A 27640-nucleotide genomic window follows, 5' to 3' on the forward strand; every position below is an offset into this window, starting at 1 on the left:
ATCCCAAAACCACGCAAACAATTCCTTACTCCCTAACTTACCTATGTCATTCCCACCAGCACTCAAACAAATGATGGGTTTCACACCTTCCCTGACAATACACTCTTCAATCCTGTCTTTGATATCACTTATCCCGCCCCGGGGAAACATACCTGGGTCCTATGCTTCCTATCTTTGTCACAGAAGATCCTATCTAAATACCGCACCTGGCTATCTCCTACAACCAAAATCTTATCCGTAGGCAGGGATCTAGCGACTGCCCTATCCTTCTTCTCTTGCATTTCCTTTGTTTCTTCTTGTAAACCTACAAGAGCTTGAAATGAGTTTCTGCATTCAAGTGGGTCTGGTGAGGGCTTTTTACCTTCTCTCTGTGTTTTGTTTGTCACTTTTTTCCACCCAGGTTCCTATGCATATTACACAAGGGGCTTAAGTGGGTCAAAGTAAGGAACTGCTGATTCCTCTTTCTTTATTTCTTCATGCAAAAAGTCAAGGAGGAAAAGGCAATTGGGACATATGAAAGCTATTATTACATGATGTAAATGAATACAAAACTATCTTCACAAAGACCAGAATACATGAATGAATTATGATAAAATGTTATGCACAAATATGAAAAATTTAGGTTTCACTACAAAAATCCAAACAAAAGAAAAATACACTTTGATAATGCACATTATATCACATGCCATACATCATTAACTCATTTAACAAAGCAGTGTAATATATTTTACAATTTCATTTTTGCTAATGCCAGATGATATTTTTCAGATAAGGAGACATCACCATGCAATGTGATTCCACTTATAGCAAAAATAATTAGTATAGTATTGTTTTTCTTTTAAATCAAACTTTACTTACTTTCCTTTAGAAAAATGTAACTATCTTCAATAAGTCCTACACAGCATAGATTAATTGGCAGTGAATGTTTTCATTCATTCATTCACTCACTTATTCAGGGACCAATGAGTGATACCTCATGAGATGGATGTTGAAAAGAATCATTTTCCTACTGCTCATTTTTAAATCCCATCAACACCCTCATTTAATCTGGAGGTGCAGCCCTGAGAGGCTGGCACTCAATTTACAGGGTGTGCCCAAAGTATTTATCAATTAAAATATTTTTCTTTCATTTTTTCATGCAATGAGAGCAAACAATTAGTAACTACTCCTCTCTTCCTTCTACCAACCACCAAAATAGAAATAGTCCACACTAATATTATATGGACAACATTCTATTATATCATCCCATAGAAATTTACAAAAGGGTCCAAATACCATTGCTTACTACTCATGGATTGTAGATCTTTAGTCAGTAAAATTCCAAGTGACAATTATATTATTCATTCATTCATATTAAACAATATATTCAAGTCTGAGCTTTAATCTTAAATTTCATTTGCACAAGACTTTTCCTAGTTTTTCTACCTAATTGTTTGAAAAACCTTCAATTGACTGTAAAGGATGAGTCCTTGAAAAACAACAGCTTAAATTATGTCTGCCTTTGAAGCCGTTCAGCAATGGCAGCTGCTAAAGCTGCCCCTTTACCTGAACCATCACGTGCTAAAAACAGATTGAACTGAAAAGAAAAAGACAAATTTCAGTGCAAAGAAGTAAGCACAGAAAAAGTGTTTCTAATCATATCAATTAATTACCTATGAATATTAGGACTACTACCACAGGAGGTGCCAAGATAAGAGGGAGGGAAGAGGGTAGAGGGGAGTGAAGTATGTAGGGGATGGAATAGGTGGGAGTGGTTTCTATATATATATTTATTTTTTTGCTATCTCCCACATAAGGGGGAAAAAATCCTTTGGTATATCTATGTATGTATGGACTGCCACTACTGACAGGTTACTTAGCTGTGGTTACCTATGATGATTCAAAGGACTGGGTCAATCTTGTAATATCCCATTTCTTTTTAATTGGGTGCTTCAAATAAGCATAAGGACTTAAATTATGAATGCACTAGATGCTGCTTACTTTTACAAGTTCACATTAATACATTCCATGTGTAACGTATGACTGTAATTGTAACACGGGGATAAGTAATTCATATACATGTGACATAACCTAAGTAGCATACTTACACCATAAGATGGAGCAAAGTCTTTTAACAGCTTCTCCATAAGGACCTTGAAGCGGGGATGATGTTCATAAAGAGAACCATCAATGGCTATTGCACAGTGGTTCTTAGACATCCTCTTGAGCAATTCACCAGTAGCTGTAGAAATTTAGAAAGAAAGAAATCATCATATAATTTGGATAGATGACAAATCAGGTGAGAAGGAGAGTGGGGGTGGAAAGGGAGACGGGATATAGGGTTGATGAAAGAGTAATGGGATAGTTTGAACACGTGGAAAGAATGAGTGAAGAAAGATTAGTAAAATAAGTGTGGAAGGCAGAGGTGGATGGAGTGAACATGAGGAAATGACTGAGGATGAGATGGATGGATGGGGTAAAAGGGGTGTTAACTATGAGAAGGATGTTTGTTGAGGAAGGGAGAAGAGAGAAGATAGAGGTGAGTGGAGAATGGCTGTGTGTAGATGATACGATGATACATAGAAGGGAGTGGGTGGGAGATGGAGGGTTAGGGAGTGGTTATGTATGAATGATATTTTGACGCAACCAAAAGGGATTTCTCCCCCATCTTCAATGTTATTGCATGAGGGAATGGAGAGAAGGAGTCACTGATTAAATAAAGCTGCCTTGTTGTGGATGTGCTTTGTTTTGCTGCATTGCATCTGACCCAGGGTGATGAGTGAAATGCAGGGATGACCCGTCATCCAGGAGGAACCACGATGATAGGGAGGGAGGGGTGGTGAATGGAGGTGGAATGGGTGGGGATGAAATAGGAGTGGAATTGCGCCTTTTGACTTTGACTACCTGCCTTGTAAGGAGGAAGAAGGCCTTGGTATATGTATGTATAAATCATCATTAATATAGTATTTGATAAAAATATTTCATAACAAGCATTTGGAAACATTAGTAATTGCAAGCAAATTAAAAGTTTTAAAATTTATGCAAAACATTTCCTTCCAAAGTCTTGAGAAATCATGATAGTGTAAGTGAAGAAAGGCAAAAGAATCCAAGTTTAGAGCTGAAAACAGTGCAAGACATATTTCTAATTGTTCAAAGGAATTAATGAGAAAGAATATATTACTCGTTAATGGTTTTTATTTATGATGAATAGTAATATCGTAGATTATGAAAAACACGGTGTACATATATATATATATACAGTAGTCCCTCGAATAACGCGGGGGTTAGGTTCCTGAAATTACCGCGTATAACCAAATCCGCGTATGCTGATATTTCATATTAAATACCAGGGTAAATCTTTAGTTTCGACTATGGGAGTAATATAGCAATAGAAAATTAAATATTAATTTGATAAATTAAAATGTATCACCGTAATATGCAATTTTGTGTGCGGAAATGAAAAACAAAAAAGGTGCTAAAACATATTTTTTAAGTAACGAAGTCTTGTACGACGAATGGTACGCCATGTTTGTTATGGTAGATGCCGACGTCGAAGATATGAAAGGATGATAAATTCGTCTAAGGTAAACTAAACTAAACTAATCTAACCTGTGTTTATTAAATCATTACCTGCAAATTAGATGTCATCCGGCTCGTCCTTGTTCTCGTCGTCGTGAGAGACGTTGGCGGGCTTTTCAACCACTCTCTCAGCTTGCAGAGTATACAAATTAATATTTAATTTTCTATTGCTCTATTCCTCCCATGGTCGAAACTAAAGATTTACCGGTTAGGTTAGGTTAGTTTAGTTTACCTTACCTTAGACCAATTTATTATCCTTTCATATCTTCGACGTCGGCATCTGCCATAACAAACATGGCGTACCAATCGTCGTACACGACTTCGTTACTTAAAAAATCAGTTTTAGCACCTTCTTTGTTTTTCATTTCCACACACAAAATTGCATATTATGGTGAAACATTCTAATTTACAAAATTAATATTTATTTTTCTATTGCTATATTACACATGATGCATAGGACATACCACTTCTCAGTTTGTCCAAAATGACGATTTTTTCTGATAACGTCATACACTTCCTTTCTCGCTTAGCAATTTTTCCAGCCTTTCCTTGAATTTTTGTCTGTTGGCTTAGAGGAGTGTATCGGTTCCATGTGAAGAACACGTGGAGGGGTAATGAACACGACTTCCAGAGCAATTGACCAGCACTACGAATGGTGAGAGACTGGGGAATGGGTCACCGCACAAGTCGCGGGAACAGGTAGAATCAAGCGCACCACAAATGGATTGCAACCAACAAACAACCTTAACTTTACGAGTACATAAATGATCAAAGTGAGACAAAACAGCAATAATGAAATATTGGAAAGTGGAATATAATAATAAAATAAAATGAAATTAATATAAGTAAAATACAAAATATATACAGTCGTTCCTCAGATAACGCGATTTATTGTAACGCCCCGGGGGTTGACACGTGGCCTCAGGCAGCCACCCACGGCTTTCCCCTCACCCCACACCCTTGTTTGAGCAGTTCCCAGTGTACATAATGACCGCATTATATGAGGATCGACTGTATATGTTACAATAGAAAGCAGTCACCACAAATGTTTGCGATGTTGCCGCGTGTGTGCGTATGCGTGCCCAACTCGGCGCGAATTTTAAAACAATTCTCTACATTTGAGATAGTTTTGAAATAAAATCCGCGTATGATTGAATCCGCATTATTCGAATCCGCGTTATTTGAGGGACTACTGTATATATATATATATATATATATATATATACACATATATATATATATATATATATATATATACAGTCTCAGTACCTTTGGCTAACCTTAACAGTACTATTAAGCTCCTTTAATCTGCCTCCCATAGCCTACATTCTTCCTCTCTGTTGTTACATGAATATCAGGACTTCATTCACAAGGTACCACTACTAATCAACAAAAACCTTATCTAAATGAAGACTTAACAATGTTTTTCTCCTTTCTCCAATCTGGGTGCACCTTCTTTGCATGTGCTTATATCACTGAGCTATTGTTTCCCCAACAGCACCCCTATTTGTCTGGTATGTGCCTATACAGTATAATAGTTTCAATTCTGTTCCTCATTCTGTTTTCCTTTGTTTATTTATATTTATTTTGATTTATTATATTTACATCATAGATAAGGTATATATGTACTGCTAATCCTAACAAAATATTTGTCATTGGAAAGGTGTAATACCTCAGCAATGTAATCATGTGCAAATGAAGATGCATGTAAATTTGATACAGAAAAAACTACCATTAATTCCTCATTTAAATAAAGTATTTGTTGATTTTAAATAGAAAACATAGTGGATGAGGTTCTGCTTTTCATGTAGCAACAAGAGGAAAGAAACTTAGGCTACATAGGAGACAGGCCCAGGGTAAAGGAGTAACTATAATCAGGTATGAATGCAAGCAAAAGTATGGCATCTAAATCTTTGTTTGTATCAGATGTTTTGAGTATTTTTTCTTACCTTTTGGGATATCTTTGTACAAAAAAAATTAAGAACATTAATTTGCTATATGTCCAGAATGATGCCCAGCACTGCAATATTTAACCATGGTAGGCCTACTAGTAATGTTCAAAAACTAGGGTAATGGAATTTGGAAGAGGTAAAAATAGAGTTTCGGGAAAATATATGATTGGAAACAAAGAAGTCAAAAAAGTAAAGTCAGAGAGGGACCTAGGAGTAATCATCTCTAGTGACTTGACACCTGACAAACATGTAAATAAATTATTTGGAGAGACTTTCAACTTATTAAGATCAATGTAAGTGGCCTTCGATTACATGGATGAGGAGATGGTTAAGAAAATAATTGTTACACTGATAAGACTGAAATTAGAATATGCTGTATCAATGTGGGCACCTACAACAAAAAGAAACATAAGAAAATTATTCACTATAAACCCACTATCGGAGAAATAATATCGGAAGTATAGGAAAACTGTATATTTCGACTACTATCCGTAGTCCTCTTCAGCAGAATGGTTACAAGAATTAGAGTACAGGTATAATACCTGTACTCTAACTTCTTGTAACCATTCTGCTGAAGAGGACTACAGATAGTAGTTGAAATATAGTTTTCCTGTACTTCCGATATTATTTCTCTGATAATGGGTTTATAGTGAACATTTACAAATGTGTTATAACATACCAGTTTCCAATAAGAAAATTAGAAAGAATCCAAAGAGCAGCGACAAAAATGGCACCCATACTATCAAATCTGACATATGAACAAAGATTGGAGAAATTACAGCTGTCAACACTAGAGCAGAGAAGGGAAAGAGGCGATTTGTTGACCATTTTCAGAATTATGAAAGGGATGGAAGTTCTCGATAGAGACGACCTATTAAAATGGGACAAAAGAGAAACAAAAGGATACGAAAAGAAACTAAAGAAAGACAGTTACAGAAGAAACCTGAAAAAATAGCTTCCCACACAGTGATCAAGGTCTGGAACAAACTGAACAGAGAAACAGTAAATGCTAGAACTACACACAATTTCAAGAATGAACTGGATGTGGAAAGATACAAAAACAGGTCACTATGAGCATAGCTCCTGTCCCGTAAAATACAACTAGGTAAATACATGAAGTATATGAAAAATATATATATATATATAAAAAATCAGGGTTGCACTATACAAGAAGTCAGCTTATACATGAGTATATATGGTATACTGAAAGGCTTTTTCCTCGTTACAAGGGGGATTACCTAGTCAAGGCATACACCCATCCTATAACTCTTTGGTGTCCCTTTTATCTTGGCTCCTTGTGGATGAAAGATCATCCCTGTACCCTGCCCAATGCTTGGGTCAGAAACAATGCGACAAGATAGAGCATCTCCACAGCAGGGCCTGACAGCTAGAGCTGGTTTACCCCAACTGCTTCATTACATGGCAACCTTTTCTCATCTAAATTTACTTTTAGCTTTCTCTTCTCAAATATCCTCTCAAGCTCCACCATTAGCTCCCTCAGTCCCTTCTCTGACCCAGCCACAAATGTAGTACAGTATAATCTGCAAACAATAACTGGCTCATCAACCTCTTCCTTTCATTCTTACTTGTCAGCTCTAAACCCCCATCCATCACCTTTGCACTTACCTCTTGTACTACCCCATCTATGTAAATGTTGAACAATCATGATGACATTATACAACCCTGATATAGCCCCACCTTCACCTCAAACCATTCACTCTCTCCATTCCTTACCCTGTATTAAGCTATACCACTCATGTATATATATATATATATATATATATAAATGCTGCCCTCAACAGCCTTCCTCCTATTCCATACATCTGCTACACATTCCACAATGCCTTCCTGTCAACCCTGTTCTACGCTTTTTCCAAATCCATAAAATTCCATATATATCCTTATATTTTGCTAAAAGATTATCACACATTTGCCTTACTACAAACATTTCATCTACATACCCTCTTTTTTTCCTAAGCCAAACTGTTCTTGCCAAATTATTCACTCTGTTCACCTCCTAATTATCTTAATACCCTTCCAGTCTTTCCAACCACACTTAACAGACTTATCCCTCGAGAGATACTACATTCATGTTTGCCCATTTTTACTTTGATGAATTTGGGAGGCAACACACAAAATCCAGTGACTCGGAATAAATTTCTGAATCTCCCTAACTATACGATCACAGCATATGATGAACCAGTCTTCACCATCCTTTGTAAGTCTTATATAAATTTTCAAAAAATACATTTAATCTATAATATCTATTGGAACAAAGATGCCCCCCCACTGTCTGTTAAATTTAGGAATTGGTGTATGCAATCTAGTCCTCTGGCACATACCCCACCCAAAGGCATACATTAAATAGCCTCACTAGCCAATCCACTATAACTGTTCCTCCTTTCATTAGACTATGTTACAACATCTAACCCAGATAACTTACCAGTTTCATCATTCTCAATGCTCTTTGAATCACATATTTTTCCAATGACCCAATAATTTTCTTCTCCCTTCACTGTAATTTTCCTGGTATCTTCCACTATAACAATCCCTCCCTAATTAGCCTAATCCACATTCAACCCCTTACTGGGGTACTGACTGTATAGTAATATGCTGCCAATGCCTTGTGGGCTGTTTTGGGACACCATGATCTAGAGACATCATTTGTCTATGCTAGAGTAAAATCTCTACTCATATGATGATACTTTTGTACTAAAACAAATTTATGCTGTTCCCTTGAAACTGTCTTTTACTAATTTTATGACTATCTCTTCCTATCTCCATTGGTAGGTGAGGAAAAGAAATCTATCACCATATTTTCCCATTTGTATTGTAAAACTGTATGAAGGAGTGATTGTGCCAACAGCACTGTATGGGGCAGAAACATGGAACATAAGAGAGGAAGAGAGAAGGAGTTTGAATGTGTTTGAGATGAGGTGTCTGAGAAGTATGATAGGGGTTACTAGGCTGGATAGAGTGAGAAATGAGGAGGTGAGGAGGAGAATGGGGGTGGAGAGGGAGTTGGGAGATAGGGTTGATGGAGTATTAGGATGGTTTGGACACATGGAAAGAATGAATGAAGAAAGACTAGTAAAAGAGGTGTGGAAGACAGATGTGGAGGGAGTGAACATGAGGGGACGTCCTAGGATAAGATGGATGGATGGGGTGAAGGGGGCTTTGGGGAAGAGGGGAATGTCTATTGAGGAAGGACGGGAGAGGACAGAAGACAGGGGTGAATGGAGAATGGTTGTATATGGATGATGTTGTGATGCATGAGGTGGAATGGGGGGTGAGGTAGTATGTGTGAGCAAAATTTGATGCAGCCTGAAGGGATTTCTCCCCGTCTTCTCCTTTTCTGCATGGAGGACAGAGAGAGGGGGGGTCGCCAATTTAATGAAGCGGCCTTGCTGTGGATGTGCTGTGCCTTGCGACACTGCCTCTGACCCAGGGCAGTGGACAGGATGCAGGGATGACCCGTCATCCAGGAGGTGCTAGGATGGGAGGGAGGGTGGAGGGGAGTGGAGTGTATTTAGGGATGGACTGGGTGGGAATGATTTTATGCCTTTTTCTTTTTGGCTACCTCCCTTGTAAGTGGGAAAAATCCTTGGTATATATACGTATTGTAAAAGGCAATTAAGTGGGATGGAGTGATAAGACTAGGAATCCTGCTTTTTGTATGTTTATCCTATGAGAAGCCAAGGCATAAAAGGGTTTGGGAAAACTCCAACCAAAACCCTAAAAATTGGGCCATTAAATGTGTGTGATTATGGTGGAGATAAAAGTAAAAGGGAAGAGGCTGCAGTTTGATCACAAGATGAAAGATGGGTGTATTAGAATTTAAGCGAAACTAAGTTGAAAGGTGATTTTGTTTTTTTGAGTGTGGTGGGGAGAACTTCAGGAGTGATGAGGGAACAATGGGGGGAAGGAGTGGCTCTACTGCTAAGTGATAAGAAAAAAGTGCATGGAATGGAGGGACAGGTCTTCAAAGTTAATGTGGGTGAAGGTGAAACAAGGATGAAATATATGGGTTTTTGTGGACCTGGTAGTGAGAAAAGTAGAAGAAAGGGAGGCTTTTTGGATAGAGTTAAATGTTTAGAGAGTCTGGGAGGAATGTAAATGTAGTGGTGTTGGAAGATCTCAATGCTAGAGTAGGGGATGAGCCAAAAGGTGGAGTAGTAAGGAGATTTGGAATACTAGGTAAGAATCATAGTAGAGAAATATTGTTGATGATGTGTTTAGAAAAGGAGTTGGTGATAGCAAACACACTGATTAACCACTTCAGTACGAGTCAAATTCTTGCGCGTCGGCTGCTGTGTGTACGATACATCACACTACTTGCATTATAAAATATAAAGTCATGGCTGTATTACTCATTCTCTCTTATTCTGAGTAATAATAAACACAGAAAATGTAATCAAACCAGTTCACAAAATTCAGGGGTAACTCATGTACAACTACAAAAAAATACAGGTTTGCCTTGTTATTCGATGGTTCAATATCCAATATTTTGTTTACAGGATCCTTTTGAATTGATACCACTCACTTGTTTTTCCATGTAAGAGCTCAATTATAGGATCACCAAACTGTAAACAAACATACCATGATCACAGCACCACCCATTGAAATTCGTTCCCGCTCTTTATTCAGTTGTGTTTACTTCCTCGGCCCATGTATCAGTGTCTGTTTTGTGCTATTATTTCATATTCACTGTTGCTTTTACGAGAATAATACATACTGTAATGGCTTCCAAGTAGCCTGCAACAACTACTACTGGTGAGATATAGCCCAAAAGACCAAGGAAAAGTTTATCATTAGAGAAAAAACTTGAAAATGTTAAGCACCATAAGGGAGGCAGAGGGCACCAATAATGGAGGAAATGGAGAGACTCTTAAGGCTGTGGATTGATGACCTGTCTCACCACAGCAATTCCCTTTCTATCTCCCGTGACAACAAAAGCCCTCTCAATTTATAATGATCTACATAAGAAGGGATGTGAAGTTAAGGATGGATCAACTTTCCATGCTAGTACGGGTTGGTTTGACCGTTTTAAAGCCTGAGTAGCCCTACACAACATCAAGATGACTGGTGAGGAAGCAAGTTCTGATGAGTCTGCCACTGCAGTATTTATACTGACACTGAAAAAACACATTGAAGAGTGTGGCTACAGTGCCAAACAGGTGATAAACTATGATGAGACAGTCTGTTTTGGAAGAAAATGTCATCCAGAACTTTTATTGTTAAGGAGAAAACAACACCAGGATTTAAAGCATCCAAAGACAGATTAACCCTGGTGCTAGGTGGTAATGCAGCTGGGAACCTGAAGCTGAAGCCTTTACTGCACTGTGAAAACCCAAGGGCACTTAAGGGCTATGTGAAAGAATATCTCCAATAATATATAGATCCAACAAGAAGGCCTGGATGACATCTTCTATGAACCAGCATTATTTACCTAGTTGTATTTACCTAATTGTATTATATGGGAAGGGAGCTATGCTCGTGGTGACCCATCTTTGCATCTCTCAGCATCAAGATTTATCTTAAAATCTCGAATAGTGTTTGCACACACTGTTTCTTTGACTAATTTGTTCCAAGTATCACTCTGTGTGGGAAGCTATTTTTTTTTTAGATCTCTTCTGTAATCATCTTTTTTGTTTCTTTTCATGTCCTCTTGTTTTTCCATTGCCCCATTTTAATAAATCATTCCCATTCCCTTCATAATTCTATAGTATGTATGTATATGTACATATATATATATATATATATATATATATATATATTATATATATTTCTAAACCTATATATAGCCAAGCAATATATAACTTACGGACACAGACAAGCTGTATGCCTCGATATGAGAGAAGTCCAGCTACGTACTGTGCAATGGCAGCATGTTCCTCAGAGGCATTAAGACCTATCTTCTGAAGTGCCTCCAGGGTCTCTGTCGTTTTGCCTTCAAATGCTTCCCTGTCCACAAAACAAAAATTATTAGTCAATTTGTACTATTCTACAAATAAATCATATTCACTTGATACAGATTAATAGGTATAATAAGTCAATTTCACAAAAATGTATTCTTGAGTTTTCCAAACTTGATGCATCTTTATAGTGATATTTACATCATAATGCAGACTGGATAAAAAACAACACTGAATAAAAAACAACACTGGATAAAAAACAACACCTGACCCATTAATCTTGACACAGATGTAATCCTAGTATCAATGAGGACCATTGAAAGTAAGAATACATGTTTATCAGTTTATATCAGTCCCATTAGATATATTCATTGCCATGAAACCTACAGATAAAATGAGCTTTGAAAAATAAGACTCCATTATTTGGTACACAATTTGTTCAGGACTGAACCATGTGAACTCTGTTTTATTAAAGCTGAATTTTCCTGAATGTATTTCATAATACAGAACTGAAAGGATTTTTATGGTATCCCATTTCCCAATGCTAGTACAATACATTACCAACTTACTTTTCCATTCTTGACACAAGAGAAGTGGTCAGTGTCCCTTGTTTACTGAGGACTGATGCTGGTCCACAATAGAGACCCTCTTTGGTCAAAGTCAATAAAACATGCCGAACAAGGTCTCCCAAGTATTTACCACCAAAGTATTTCTCATATCTGAAATATAATTTCCCAAGGGATATAATATTTTTAAAAAGATGGCATGCAGGATGAGAAAGATGGGTGGGGACAGAAGGAGGGATAGCAAATGGTGGGATAAAGAGGTCAATGCAGTGGTGGAAGAGTACTGTATGAGCAAGCATACGAGGATTGGTTGTAAAGTAGAACTAGGAAAGCATAAGAGAGGTACAAAAAAAAAAAAGAGAAGCAAAATGTTCAAGTTGAATTTACATTTCCACTGCATTCCATTTCCACTTGGTAATTTGGTCTTGGTTCCTAAAACAAATGAAAAATATAACTTACCAATAATGAAAAAACAGGTTTAACCTGAGGATGAATGGTTGAAATGCTGTTTTACTTTTAATAAAAATAAATAATCAATAAATCCTTTGTCCCAAGTCTCTCTTACAGAAGAACCATGGCTCCCAGGTAAACAGATATGGCCACCAGGTTGGCTCATATGTCACTCAATGAGGAAATCCATTAATTGTTAATTAATTAAGTTAATTTTTTCATAAACATATTAACTTTAAAGTTAACTTTGAAAAGCATTATTGGACTAATTGACTTCCATTAAATTGGCAACTTCCATTAATAGTCTGTTAACTTCATTATAAACTTTCCCTTATTTTCAGATTATTGGTACAGATTCTTATGAGAATATGACAATATAACTGGATAACTCATTGTAATGCTTGCCAATAAAATATGTACTTTTCTAAAAAAAAAAAAAAAGAAAAAAAAAAATCTATGATTTTCTGTGCTTTGATGGATAAGTAATGGAAAATGAATAAACGAAAAGAGTATGAAGATATATCTTTCGGAGCACATAAAGGTTTCGTTTTTGATGACATAAGCTCACGAAGTTTATATATACAGTAGTAGGTCTAACATATGGTAGCTATACTAATAGGGGGGCAGTAGGACTTTTGCCCAACTGCATATTTGTTTTGTTGCACTTTGCAATTGTGCAAATATATGCCCCCTTTCATCTGAAAACTTCAAAACAAAAGAAAATATGAATCCTTTACCATCTCTAGCCTTGGAGTCTATCACTCTATAGTAATTTAATTTCTTTGCCTAAATTTTTCTTTTTATTTATTATATATCTATCTATCTATCTATCTATCTATCTATATATATATATATATATATATATATACATATATATATATACATTACTTATTTATTTTTTGTCCAACTTATACCTAGTTTGTAGCTTGCTCTTTCTCTCTCTATCACTTTTTTTTTTTTTTTTTTTACCCAACAGAGACCAGTTTCTTATCAGACTTATGTTGTTACACAAGTGACATTCAAATTCAAAACAAAGAAATGAATTAGTCTGTCTGATTCCACCCATTAAGGTAGGGTAATGGTCACTATTAACAAACACAATAATTCTAACCAATATTCATTGTAAATCTTTATAAATATAAAATTCAAACCAGATAATTAAGGTTTACCATCAATATGCTTTTTATTTTCTTTTATGTATTTATTTATTTTTCATTCAAGTTCCAGTAATATCCCAATTTCAGCCCTTTTGCAGGTTATCAAAATTTGTAAAACATGTCTTATTTCTAAATCTAATTGGAGGACTACTTCTTTCTCAACAAAGAAAAGTTTACTTTCAGCTGAAAGGTGTGCCTACCCAAGTCTGTTCTAATCAAAGGGCACACATCAAGTCTGAACAATCTCAAACAGCACATGAAAGGAATGCATACCACCAAGTTTGTACAGTTTGAGGAGAGGGTGAAGACAGGATCTTTTTGCAGGAAAGCTAGGCTTAAGTTTCATTAGATTCGAGTAGCTACACTATTTCAAGCTCATTTTCACCATCATCTCCCAAGAAAGCATGCGAGCAAACACTGGGGAGTCTTTTGGCATCACAGCTATGGGCAATGGGGTGACTGATTAACAGTAACTTCAGTAATGAAGTAATGATTAACAAAATTAATTTTTCGGTTAATGGATTAAAGATTAATGAAGTTAACTTTTTGGTTAACTGTGCCTACCTCTGATTGTTAGTATGGGGCATTGTGGGATGAGGTGTTCAATGCCTTCTCTGTGGTAGGGCAGTTTGATTCTGTGACTAGGCCTAATTTGTTTTGATAATGTCTTAGAGCTGAATTTTGTTCTGAATAAGTGTGCCAGTGTGGTTCTTACTTCTCTTGAGAGAGATTTTACTATGGGGCTGATGTCTGGGGCTGGTTGGTGAGGTGTTGAGTTCAGTGGTCAGTCTTGAAGAGCTTGTTTGGTGATCTGGGTGTTAATGGGTTTTTGTGTAAATGTAATATATTGTACTGGTGGTAGGTTATATGATCCGTAAGCTTCTGATTTATTTATTTTATATATACATTTATTTTATTTTCTAAGATTCATCTAATAGTCCTTGTGCGATAAAATGAGATGGGTGACTGGAATTGAGGGCTCTAACATAGAACTGTATGGCTACCATTTTCATATATGAGGAAGATTTTTGTTTTAGTGTGCAGGTATCCTATTTGGGTGGTTTTGGTGCTTCTTGTTTGTTTGTAAAGTATCTACGTTTGCCTTGGTGATTGTTGGAAACCATGCTATGGATCTGTGGTAAAGGGTAGTTCTTATGAATTGTTTGATGATAGTAATAAATTATTCTTTCTGGTGTCCTCATGGTTATGATTTATTTTAGGCCAAAATGCCATAAGAGACTTAACTGCTATTTTCAACTACTGACTAAACACTACATCCCAAACATCTGGAAAAGAGTTCACATAATACCAATCTTAAAACCAAACGAATAACCAAAGGACCCAGCATCATACAGACCAATACCACATCTATCCAAAATAACCAAGATGATGGAAAAGTTGGTAGCAAAAAGATTCAAGTCAGAAATACCAACCTTCTCCAGTCAACATGCTTTTAAAGCGGTTCATTCTACTAGCACTCTGCTCACAAACATCACACAAGTACTAAAATGAAAAAAAAAAAAATAAATAAATAAATAAATAAATAAATAATAAATAAATAAATAAATAAATAAATAAATGCTAGCATGCTTACATTCAGGTCACAATCTGTCACTGAGACAGTACCAACACAGAATACCCACTAGGCTTAACCATAAATTCAAACTGCCCCAGATGTAACCACTACACAGAAGATACAGAACATCTTGTACTACAATGCCCTGCACTGACTATTCCCATAGAAAAATTTCTCTAATGACTTATGGTTCTACCTGGAGGATGTTGCCAGTTTCCTGGAGGTTGTTGGTCTTCTGCTAGAGAGACCAGGGCCTATGGATTGATTGATTTATTCGGCTTACTTACTTGTTGGTTCTTACTGTCAGATTTTTTATGAGTGGACTGAAGGTCATATGAGAAATGTAAACAATATAACCAGAATAAAGCAATGATAGATACAGTAGTTGGAAGCCTGTTGTGCTTCAATGGTGTTAGTAGACAAAGACTAAAACTGCCTAAGTTATGATGAGTTACAACCATAAAGCATACCAACAGAAGACATTTTGATCCATAGGCTAATGACATTGGATGGATCCAATATTTTGCCTAGGTGTTTATTTAACATAATTTATAAATTGCTAATTGAATTGATGTTCAATTGCCTCAGCTAGAAGCTTATTACAATCACTGATGATGCAGTAGGCAAAACTGTTTCTACCTACATCTAGGTTAAATATACATTCTGACAGTTTGAGGCCATTATTTCTTATCCTGTTAGTACTTTGTGTGAAAAAATTTTCAATTCTGATGTTACTGAATTCTTCTAAAATGAAAGGCAACTAACCACAAGTCAGGAAAAGTATCATGTGAGGATGAATTCTTTGTTGATATAACACTTAAATAATTTGAGTTTTATCAAGTACATGAACTTAATAAAGCTTGAATGAGCAAAATATACCAATAAAGACTTTGTCCTGGCATGATTTCCTGACTTGTTTTTATAATCTAAGTCTCCACTCTTGGGTTCAGATCTTTTAATCAGTTATGTTTTGTTTCTTATATTCAGTATGAGTTTTGTAGCTTGCCACTGCATTGCTCCCAATTATTATCTTTAATGAGGTATGAGGACCATCCAGAAACAGTATATTCCAAGTAAGAGTGAGTGATCTATATAACTGTCTGATAACAGCTGGACTTGTTCTTGTACATTTCGGCTTCACAAGAATACTTTTTTTTCTAAAAAAATCATATTGCTCACAATAAAAAAAATCTGACTCCTATTTTACAGTTTGCGATATGAAAAACATAGGTGTTTGTCTATTACAAGTATTTATTCATCTGTATGGAAACTGTATTTCTTCATGTCCTTTCAACATGTAGTCTTATTTGATTTGTTCTCATGACCTATTAAAGCTCTTCTACCCTAACCAAGAGATCACTTCTGTCAATATAGCACATTCCTTTTACCAACCTGAAGACTGTAATTATATCACCTCTTTCTTTTCAATCATTCAAACTTGGCAGACCCAGTGGTTTGGCTGGTGCCCTTTGTATTCTCTTGATCTTGCTTATATCCTTCATTCAGTGTGGGGACCATACCATTGATGTATATTTTAGTCTTGGTTGGATCAGGGTTTCTATGGGTTTTTTCATCATCTTTTCATCCATATAGTGAAAAGACACTTTAATCTTCAGCAGCAGTCTATATGTTTCTCCTACAATCCTGCTGATATGTCTTTTGGTGACAGGTTATCTTTTATTAATACTTCTAAGTCTTTCTACTCTTTTGCTTTTGTAATGAACTTACTTTCCATGGAATATCTTATAGATGATCTTTTACAAGAATTGCATTTTTTTTTTTGTATTGAAATTATTTTTCCATTCTTGCCTCCATGCAAAAAATGTCTGGATTTTTTTGCCATAGCCTACAGTCATCCTCTTTTCTCACTCCTCATGATTTTTGCATCATTTGCAAACATGTTGTACTTTCCATCATGCCATAAATATAGATAAGAAACATATAGGTGCTAGCACTAAACCTTGAAGAATTCTGCTAATCAATGCTCTCCACCTTCACATGTTATCCTTTACTAGTGTCTTCATGTACCTTCTTTAAAAATACCTTTCATCCATTTGAGTAGTTTGTCTCCTATTCCATTTTCAAAATCCTTTGCCATAATTTCACTATTGTGCTGGTACATGATACTGACCTATAGTTGAATGGTGCCTCCTTACTTCCACCTTTGTGCATTAACCTTATTACAATTATGTGACACTATTCTTTCTTTTAACAAACTTACAATAAAACTGAATCCTGTTCCCCAGTTGTTCTCTATATTCTTTAAGTACCTAAATTTGAGATCCCATCAGGTCCTGAGGCTTTTCTCACATCCAATGATAAAAAAAAAATTAAGCCCTTTCCTAAATTCTCTATTCATATCTTCTAAAACTATATTTTTGCTCTCCTTTCCTCTAAAAAAAATCCTATTTGTGAAGACAGATTAGAAACTTTCACTATTTCTACCTGAGCTGAAGCCTGAAAGATCTCACCACCCACTATTAGGTTGGTGATTTCTTCCCTCATTGCATATATCTACAACACCCCTTCCGAAATTACTTTCCTCATATTTTTTCAAAGAATTCCTTCAACCCTGATAAGTCTGCTTTCCCAAAATTAAGCCTGTTTTCCCTGTGACTCCTTGGCTTTATTTCTTCATCTGCCAGCTAAAATTTAATTGTTACATAGTCACTTTTTCGTATGGGGCAAAGGTAGTTCAAGGAGCTAATGATGTCTGACTCTTTGGTAAGTAGCAGATCTAATCTTGTGGGAATGTTATCTCCACTTATCCTAGTCCTTCCTTTACTGTATTCTCCATTGCTGTGCTTAACAGGGTATTTCCACAAAACACTACCTTGCCACTCCTCCCAGTTGATCTCACTTCAATAAAAATCTCAATTAAGAACTATAGTATTACTTTTTTTCAATAGTTTTTTAAGAAAGTTGTGTCCAACAACATCTCTTAATGATGATGATATGGTTTAATGTCACAAACTCCTCCCATCAGAAGGCTAGGATGGTGCCCCTTACAGAGGACTTTGTAGCGTGGAATTTAATGATATTCAGCTTTATTCTATGAAGCTACCATGAAGTCTCTTCTATAATGATAAATACAGCCTGCTTTTAGTTCACTGTTTGAATTTCAGCTCATTATTGGGAAGCTCACTGGTTGAGTGGTTTAGGGCATTGTTACTTGTGGCAAAAGTCAAGGGGATGGTGATTTGAGTCCTGCCACCGGCAAAGTTGAACCAAGAGCATTGTTCATTAAATTCCATGCTATAAAGTCCTCTGTAAGGGGCAAGGTCCTATCCTTCCGATGGGAGGAGTTTGTGACATAAACCATATCATCATGTGACTCTTTCTTCAAGAAAAATAAATATTTTGTTTTTATAGCAAATTGTTCAAATATGGGAACCCCACTGTATATCAATAACAATAGTAACGATAATAATTATTGCCTCAAATTTCACTTCCTCAAAACCCACAGCCAGTAGCAAATGACAGTCCTCAGGCCCTCCAACACATCTTTCTGAGAATAGATATTGGAATTGGACTGATGTTTGTTGCATTTGTGTGGGTCTGTTTTTTTGTCTCCAGCTGGTTGGAGGAGGAGGAGGAGGAGGAGGAGGACAGGGGAGTAGTCAATGGTTGTCAACTATCATTATAAGAAAAAGTGAAGGGAAGGTAGTCAAAACGATAAGGAATGATCTTAGACCTAGTCTGGAAACAGTGCCAGCTCCCTTGGGGAGCCTCTATAGGGTCGGAGGCTATTTGTATTTAAAGGTGAGAGGCAAGGAAACTATTCTTTGTGACATCCAGCTCCAGGGTTACCACAAGTAGGTGCCTATTATTGGTTCTACAGATATCAATATCACAGTATGCCATGAACAAAGAATTAATAAGAGAACATACGTGAAGGAGTTGACAAGAAGAGATTCCTGATCCACAGCTCTGTCCCACTCAGTCTTGATGAAATCTAAAACACCATTATCACCAAATGCTCCCCATTCTATGTCAATAATCACCTGCAAAATTTTGTCAGAGGAATTACACATGTATCAAGAAAATTCATGATATGATATAATGAACAACAATCAGTGAAAATATTTAAAGAGGTCACTTAGCCTTCTCTTTTCAACCATTCTATGCACAAGTTGAATTTATGCAAATGATTCAAGTAAAGCAATTTCAACTAATAACATTCTCAGTTTTTTGACACAAAACTACAAGCTAGTGCAATTAAATAAAATATAATCTAGGGAGTTAATGATATTACATGTAAGCTATAATTATTGCCCCAAGCAATTCAAATTAGACAGAACCTTTTTTTGTACTCTGCCAAAACACACTATCTCTTTCTGTCAGTCAATCCATTGCCCATTGTCTCCCTTGTAGAGACCCACAGCCCCATCTCTCTCCACATAATATATATGGATGGAATGGGTGGGAATGATTTTATGCCTTTTCCTTTTTGTCTACCTCCCTTGTAAGGGGGAAAAAGCCTTGGTATATGTATGTATATACATACATATATACACACACACACACACGACAGTCGAAGTGACAGCGCAGATTGGAACTCCAGAAAAAACATAAATTTTCATGGATATCAATGATGAAGGAGTACCTTTTTGTATTTATAGGAAAGGGGAAAGCTCGTGGTGTAGTGGGAAGGCAATGAAAAAGGAGAAGGGGAGGGATTACTGAGGAAAATGGAAGGAAATGAGGAAGGGGAAGACTGGGTCCAGGAGGCCAGGCGCCTTGTAAACAAACGAAGGCCAGATGATTTTGGTGAAGAAGAAGGGATTAACAAAAATGTAAAGATTAGAAATATAGATAAGAGTAGCACAATGAAAGGTGAAGATAATAATTTCCATGGATATGAGGGGGGGGGGGATACCAACCTCCCCCAATTAGCAAGCCTAGAGGAAAAAGTTGAGAAAATGACCGAACATTGGGAGAGTAGAAGGTGAACAAAAACCTAACTAAAGAAATAGAAAAATTAAAAAGACCGTTAAAAGAAGTAGAAGATGAGAATGAGGAATTAAAGAGGAATAATAAAGAGAATAAAGAGTCCATAGCAAAAGAAGCACAGGCTTGGAAGAAAATCAAAGAGAACAACAAAATTTTATTTAATGATGTAGTGACACAGCAGATGAAAGATCAAACTGAAGACACAGTTATTAAAGTGATGAGGGAGAAGGAGAATATAGTAAGAGACTTAGCAGATAAAAAAAAGTGTATAATTATATTAGGGATGGAAGAGAAGTATAATCTAAATAGGACTACAAGAATAAAGGAGGAAAAGGAAAAAGTAAATAATATATTAGAAGTCGTTCAAGAATTTGAACCTGAAATAGGAAAACAAATTGAAGAAATATATAGGCTCAGGAAATATAATACAGATAAGACCAGACCAATTAAGGTTATATTCAGGTCACAAATGATAGCAGAGAATATCTTAGCAAAAACAGGGAAACTAGCAGACAGTGAGCAACAAAAAAGGAAAAAAGCCCCAAATGTGTATGTATGCATGTGCTTAAAAGGTGTATGGGCCTGGGTCAGTTTCACTGTCTCTGCCTAGAAGAAAGTGTGAGAGGCCAGGCACTGAAGTTCTAGCCTCCTTCTGTGAAAATAGAAATTAAAAAAAAATGGAAGATGTTAGGAATTGTGAGTGTGAAGAGTTTCTGGGCCCAATGTAGAGACTAGTACTATCCACTTTAGGGTGGCACCTCCATGTGAAAGTGGGGAAAGTGCAATGTCTTGCAAATGGAAGGTTTCTGGGTTCATATTGAAAGCTCTGTTTCCTCCAGTAATTCTCATCTTCTGGATGGCAGTGGTTCATCAATAACATTTCTCTGCATACACTAAACAACAAATTTTAATAGTGGTTATGTAACAAATACAGTACTAACTACTTTTAAACAGAAAATCCAATGGCATTGAATCATATTTTCACCAATTTTTTCACACCTCACCTCTTTTGACTTATTATTGGAATGGATTCCAAGTGCAGCATGAAAAAGAAAATATATAGCAAGAGTTAAATAACCTTGTCTTATCCACCTTTGAAATAACTTTTGCACACCACAAGTTACTTATTCAATAGTACAACAAATAAGGTAATGTCTGCCTTATCTATTTCTTTCAACACAGTGGTTACCTTTTAGACTCTGTCCTGGTCAAATCCTTTTATCCCATTCTAATTCACACTAATTCCCAACAGTGACTGTTACCAGCCCCAACAGTCCAAGCACACTGGGCAAAGGTGACGGCTTTGGCCACAGCTATGTGCCTCCTGGCATAGGCTCTTTACCTTCTTCTACAACAGTACCCCATAAAGGAAGACAAATAAATCATCCAGTACCCCAGTTCTCTTTTCAGATGACCCATAGCTCCCAGGAAACCAGCTATAGCTACCAGTTCAGCCCATAAGTCATTCAGTAAAGACATTTTCTGTTGCTATCTGGGCAGTATATTATCACATGCTCTATGTCTTCCATGAGGTCATCACATCTTGGGGTAATGGTTTTATTTGCTAAGCCATTTCTGTGGTGGGGGAAGAGAATGCTACCACCAAGTCTTTCCACTTGCGTCATAAGAAGTGACAAAAACGGGATGGGGGATGGGATTAGGAGTCTTGCTACCTGTAGCCCCAAAGGGTAATTCCTAAAAAAAGTAAAGGCATAAGAGGGTCTGTGAGTTTTCCAATCAGTACCCTAAGGTTTGGGTCTTTTAATGTGTGTGGATGTGGTACAGATGAGACTAAAAGGGAAGAGATAGGCAATAGGTTTGCGAGAAGAAAGATGGATGTGCTGGCTTTGAGTGAAACTAAAATGAAAGGGAAGGGCGAGTGTGAGTTTGGGAGTGTAGCTGGGAGGTACTCAGGAGTGAAGAGGGGACGAGGGAGAGAAGGGGTGGCTATACTAGTAAGTGAAGAGATGAGTAAGCGTGTAGTGGAGTGGAAGGAAGTTTCATCAAAGTTGATGTGGATGAAGGTGAAGCTGGGAAGGGAGAAGTGGGTTTTTGTAAGTGCGAATGGGCCTGGTAGTGAGAAGAGCGTAGAGGAAAGGGAGGCTTTTTGGGTGATATAAATGAGTGCATAGAAGGATTTGGGAGAAATGTCAATGAGGTTGTATTGGGAGACCTTAATGCTAGGGTAGGAAACGAACCAATAGACAGAGTAATTGGGAAGTATGGAGTTCCACGTAAAAATCGTTGTGGAGAATTAATGTGGAGATGTGTCTTGAAAAAGAGTTGAAGATAGCAAATACAGTGTTTAGGAAGAAAGTCAAGCATAAGTATGCATGGGAGAGGGTGGTGGATGGAAGGGTGGCAGATAGAGCGTTAATGGACTATGTAGTGGTGACCAAGAGTACGGTAAGAAGAGTTAAGGATGTACATGTTCTAAGGGGAGAGAGTGGGGGAATATCAGATCATTAACTGGTGGAAGGTAAATTGAGAGTGGAGAATAGGTGGAGAAAGAGGAAAAGGGCAGAAACTAGGGAGGCACTTGGAGTGAGCTGGTTAAATGAGAAAGAAAAGGAGAATGAGTATAAGAAGAAGCTGAGAGAGGACCAACTTCTCTATCTCCACCATCAACATTTTCTCAGTTTATCCTGGTTTTCTTTCTCCTTTTCCTTCCCATTCCATTTGTTTACTCTAAATACACCTCTACCTCCCACCCTTTTCCTTCTCAACTTTTCCTCCACTTTCAATTTCTCTTCTACCAAATAATTATCTGACATTTTTCCACTTTCCCCTGAAAATATGAACATCCAGAACTCTTCCTATACTTCCTTTGGATACCACTACATTGTCCAATAATATCCTATCAATCACCCTTCTATTCAACACTTCCATGAATACTTATGCCTAGCTCTCTTTTTAAACAGTGTTTACTATAATAATGGCTTCCTTTCTAAACACATCTCCAACATTATCTCTTTACTACCTGGAACTTTACTTAATCTTTACTTACCTGGAACCCCAAACCTCCCTATTATTCCATCCACTGGCTCATCCCTTAATCTAGCATTAATATTCCCCAACACCACTACATTCACTTTCCTCCCAAAACTCTCTAAACACTCATTTAAATCTACCCAAAGAGCCTCCCTTTCTTCTTCACTCTCTTCTCACTACTAGGTCCATATGGTCTCACAAAAACCCACACCTCTTATCCTAATTTCACCTTCACTCACATTAACCTTGAAGACCTCTCTACTACACAATGAGCTTTCCTATCCAGTAGAGCCACTCCTTTCCTCCCTTGACCCCTCATCACTCCTGACACTTTCCCCACTATACTCCCCAACTCAAAATCACCTTTACATTTCAAATTGGTTTCACTTAGTGCTAACCATCTCACAAACATACTACCAATCTCTTCCCTTTTACTTTCATCTGTGCCACAATCACACACATTTAACAACCTAAATCTTAGGATCTTAATGAAATTTTCCTAGACCCTCTTATACCTTGACATCTTGTAGGATGAATATAAAAGAACAGGATCCCTAGTCCAATCACTCCATCCCACTTTGTTGCCTTTTGCAACTAACATGGAACTCATGGCAGAATTCTTTTATTCCTCTACCACAGGGTACACAGGAAAAAAAAGAAAAGGTATACCCAAAAAAGTAGCAAAGGCCAGTTTCAAGGAAACAGCATCAAGGAGGGATAGCCATTGTATAGCAAAGTTGCATAATTACTCTAGGAGTAGACATTTTACTTTAACATTGATAATGTGCAGCTCTGGTAAATAGGGGTGTCCCAAAACAGTCCCTAAAGTATTGGCTGCACATCACTTTGCAATTACTGTCTATATACCATGGGCTTTTACCCTCTTAGTAAGGAGATATCCATTCCACTCCCATTCACCCCCTTTCTTCCTTCTTATCTTAGCTCCTCATGGATGACAGATCATCCCTGTATCCTGCCCATTGCTCTGGGTCAGAAGCAATGCAGCAAGACACAGCACATCCATAGTAAAACCACTTCACTTAAATGGCAACCCCTCCTCTCCACCCTGTCATGCAGAAAAATAGCAGATGGGGAGAAACCCTTTCAGGCTGTGTCAAAATATTATTCACACATAACCACTCCCTAACCACCCCATCACTCACCCACTTCCTTGCATCACAGTATCATCTATACTGAGCCATTCTCAACTCACCCCTATCTCCTGCCTTCTCCCTTCCTTGCTCAAAAGACATCCCCTCTCCTGCTCAATGTCCTTTTCACTCCATCCATCCATCTCATCCTCGGTCATCCCCTCATGTTCACTCCATCCACCTCTGCCTTCCATACCTATTTAACTAATCCTACTTCATTCATTCTCCCCATGTGTCCAAACCATCTCAATACTCTTTCATCAACCTTACCTTCCATATCCTTTTCCACCCCTGCTCTCATCCTCACCTCATTTCTCACTCCATCCAACTTTGTCACCCCTACCAAACTTCTCAGACATTTCATTGCAAACACATTTAAACTCTTTCTCTCTTCCTCCCATAAATACCATGTCTCTGCCCCATACAGTGCTGTCAGTACAATCACCCCTCCATATAATCTCCTCTTAGCATCCATTCCCAAATGTTTATTTCTCATTACACTTTTTAATCCCCCAAGGCATTTACTTGTTTCTCTCAATCTACAATTTACCTCCACCTCTACTCCTCCCTTTCCTGCCACATGCAACACCAATTATCTAAAGTTATCCACTTCCTTCAGCCTCTCTCTTTTAAGACTTCCATATTGCTGCCATCCTCTCCCCTTGCACATTTCATCACCTTACTTACCCACATTTACCTTCAACTTTCTATTGCATACCTTCCCAAAATCTGTCACTGACTCCCTTAATCCCCTCTGACCCTGTCATAACTACTGTTGTCAGTAAATAACAACTGGCTCACCTCCCACTTTTATCCATTTTCTTTAACCAACTCCAATCCTCTGCCCATTACCCTTACACTTAGCTCCTGCACCATCCCATCCATGTACACCTAGAACAGCCATGGTGGCATGACACATCCATGATGCAGTCCCACCTCAAACCACTCACTCTCTCTATGTGATGGTATCATACCATTATGTATATTTGCATACTGTGTTGTAGCATCGTACAGCTATCACTGTGCATTATACTTGTGAATTATTCAATTGTTCTAGTGTTTTTTTTTCATATTATAACTGTCACAGATTTTGTTGTATATTAATTTTATTATCATTGTACTATTTAGTTACAATTCTGTGTGCCTTTGTAAGAACCAAGCAAGTTGTGCGTGTTTCCCGCATCGACTCAAGGCTTGGTGTCCCACTTGTTACTCTGCTTACTTCCTGTGCTTTATCTCATGGTGATTACTATAATTGTTTAATGATTCCTATTCTTTAATTTGGCCACCCTACTACATCCATTTCCCATTCTAACACAGGCTAGAACTCTCATAAAAACTCTTGACTGCCCTTACCAGCTTTCCCATGATCCCATATATCTGCAAATCCTCCTTCAATACCTTCCTGTCCACCCTGTCATGGGCCTTTTCCAAATACATAAAGGCCCAAAAAATATTGTTACCTTTTACTAAAGCTTTCTCACATATTTGTCTTACCACAAGAATCTGATCCAGGCAACCTCTACCTTTCCTAAAACCACACTGTTCCTCACCAATTACCCCCTCTGTTCCTCTCCTCATCCTTTCAATCAAAACCCTCCCATAAACCTTCCCAACTACACTCAACAAAATGATTCCTCTGAAACTACTACACCCATTTTTGTCCCCTTTTCCCTTGTTAAGCAGAACTACACAGGCATTCCTCCAGTCCTCCAGCACTCTACCCTCCCTTAGACACACATAAAACAATCTCACTAGCCGGCCCACTATCACTCTACCTCCCTTCTTCAGACATTCCACATGACACCCATTTAACCCAGGTGCCTTACCTGTTCGCATCATTTTCAAAAATACTTATACCTCATCTCTTCTTATTTCTCCTCCATTTTCTTCACCCATCACTGTCATTTATTTAGCACCTCCCACTGGTACCACCACTCCCTCCCTATCCTCCTCCACATTTAGCAGCTTCCTAAAATACTCTGCACCATCTTCCCCTTACCACCTCTTCTTCCATTACCATCATTCCTTCTGCATCTTTTACCTTTTCTTCTCTACTTGATTCACCTCCCCTTCCTCTCTTAACTTCCTTCTAAAACATAATTTTATTACTTTCAAATTCTTCTGTCATAATCTTCCCCTTTTTATATCCGCCTTCCTTTTTGCCTCCTTTATCTTATGTTTTGTTTCTCTTCTTTTTTCTACCTCTCATATGTTTCTCTTGTCCTACTTTGCTACCAGTCTGTGAATGCTCACTTCTTCTCTTTGACAGCCTTCTTCACTTCATCATCCCATTACTCACTATCTTTCCTTCTATTCCTTCACTTCCTCCTTGTTCCACACACTATCTTTGCACACCTTGTTACTCCCTCCTTGAAACACCCCAATGATAACATGGAGTACCCCAATTTAAGGACAAAAGATTACAACAAAGCCTGAAATGAATAGACAACAATAAAAAGAAGAGAAGAAACTTTGAAAAGGATGTAATCAACAAGTACAATGATCAATCCAAACTATTCTGCAAATTTCTAATTCGTAAGCTAAAGCATAATGTAGGAATATCCAAGTTGAAGTTGACAAAGTTATATATGAGGATGTAAGAGCATAAAATCTGCCCATAACCAGAACAAATTCTACTGATATATTACTATATCAACAAGGAAATTTCTGTACTCTCACAATCCATTCCAAATCTTTCTGCACAATAGACCAAAATATACATACCTCTTTTTCCTTGTGCTCGCCTTTCCACTTTTCGATCCTCTCTACATGCTCTATGTAGCACCCATTACTTCCTGTTCCAAGGATCATACCAATTGCACACCTCCGGTCAAGAAAGGCTCCTTGCACCAAAGTTCCTGCCATACATAATTCATAATCAGTACATATTTACCTATATGGTAACTCCAAATGTACAATATTCCAAGCACAAAGTTTAAGCATGTTTGATGAAGACCCTATAGACCAGATAACCCTTCAAGGTTGGGGGACAATTGATATTCCACTTTCTAGGAGTCCAAACTGTCCAGGGAAAGCCCAATAGAAGTCAAGGAAGTATATTAGCTGTCTTATACAAGTTCTCTGCAAATCATTCTATTATCCCTTCAAAAATAACTGGCCAGAAATGTGCAGCCCCACAATTATTAGTATACTCCTGGACCCCATCTAATTATCTCTTCACAAAAGAAATGTTTGAATTATTGGGCAATTGTCTATGTTGTACTGTATGAATGTGAAGCAACAACTGGTGACTCCTACCAGTGGAGGGCACAAAATTGTTAGATTTAGAAGTCTTTCATTAAAGTCATTCCTTTATAAAAAGCCTGCAACATCCTGCAAGCTGGAGACAGCTAATACCACCTAGGGAT

The 27640-nt window shown here is 37.4% G+C and overlaps 1 protein-coding gene across 1 annotated transcript in view; it reads right to left on the reverse strand.

The window, feature by feature from the left end:
- Nucleotides 1-452: 452 nt before the first annotated feature.
- The window catches only part of LOC143032892 (hexokinase type 2-like), a 75944-nt gene continuing 48756 nt past the window's right edge, over nt 453-27640 (reverse strand). Inside the window, exons 7-12 of the mRNA XM_076198123.1 lie at nt 26997-27130; nt 19066-19178; nt 11995-12144; nt 11335-11474; nt 2088-2221; nt 453-1576 (exon numbers count right to left, since the gene is read on the reverse strand). Coding sequence (XP_076054238.1) covers nt 1490-1576; nt 2088-2221; nt 11335-11474; nt 11995-12144; nt 19066-19178; nt 26997-27130 — 758 coding nt within the window. The 3' untranslated portion in view covers nt 453-1489. The remainder of the gene's footprint in view (nt 1577-2087; nt 2222-11334; nt 11475-11994; nt 12145-19065; nt 19179-26996; nt 27131-27640) is intronic.

Source organism: Oratosquilla oratoria, chromosome 1 (genome assembly GCF_046742065.1).
Source record: "Oratosquilla oratoria isolate Oo_2021 chromosome 1, ASM4674206v1, whole genome shotgun sequence".
Lineage (NCBI taxonomy): Eukaryota > Metazoa > Arthropoda > Malacostraca > Stomatopoda > Squillidae > Oratosquilla > Oratosquilla oratoria.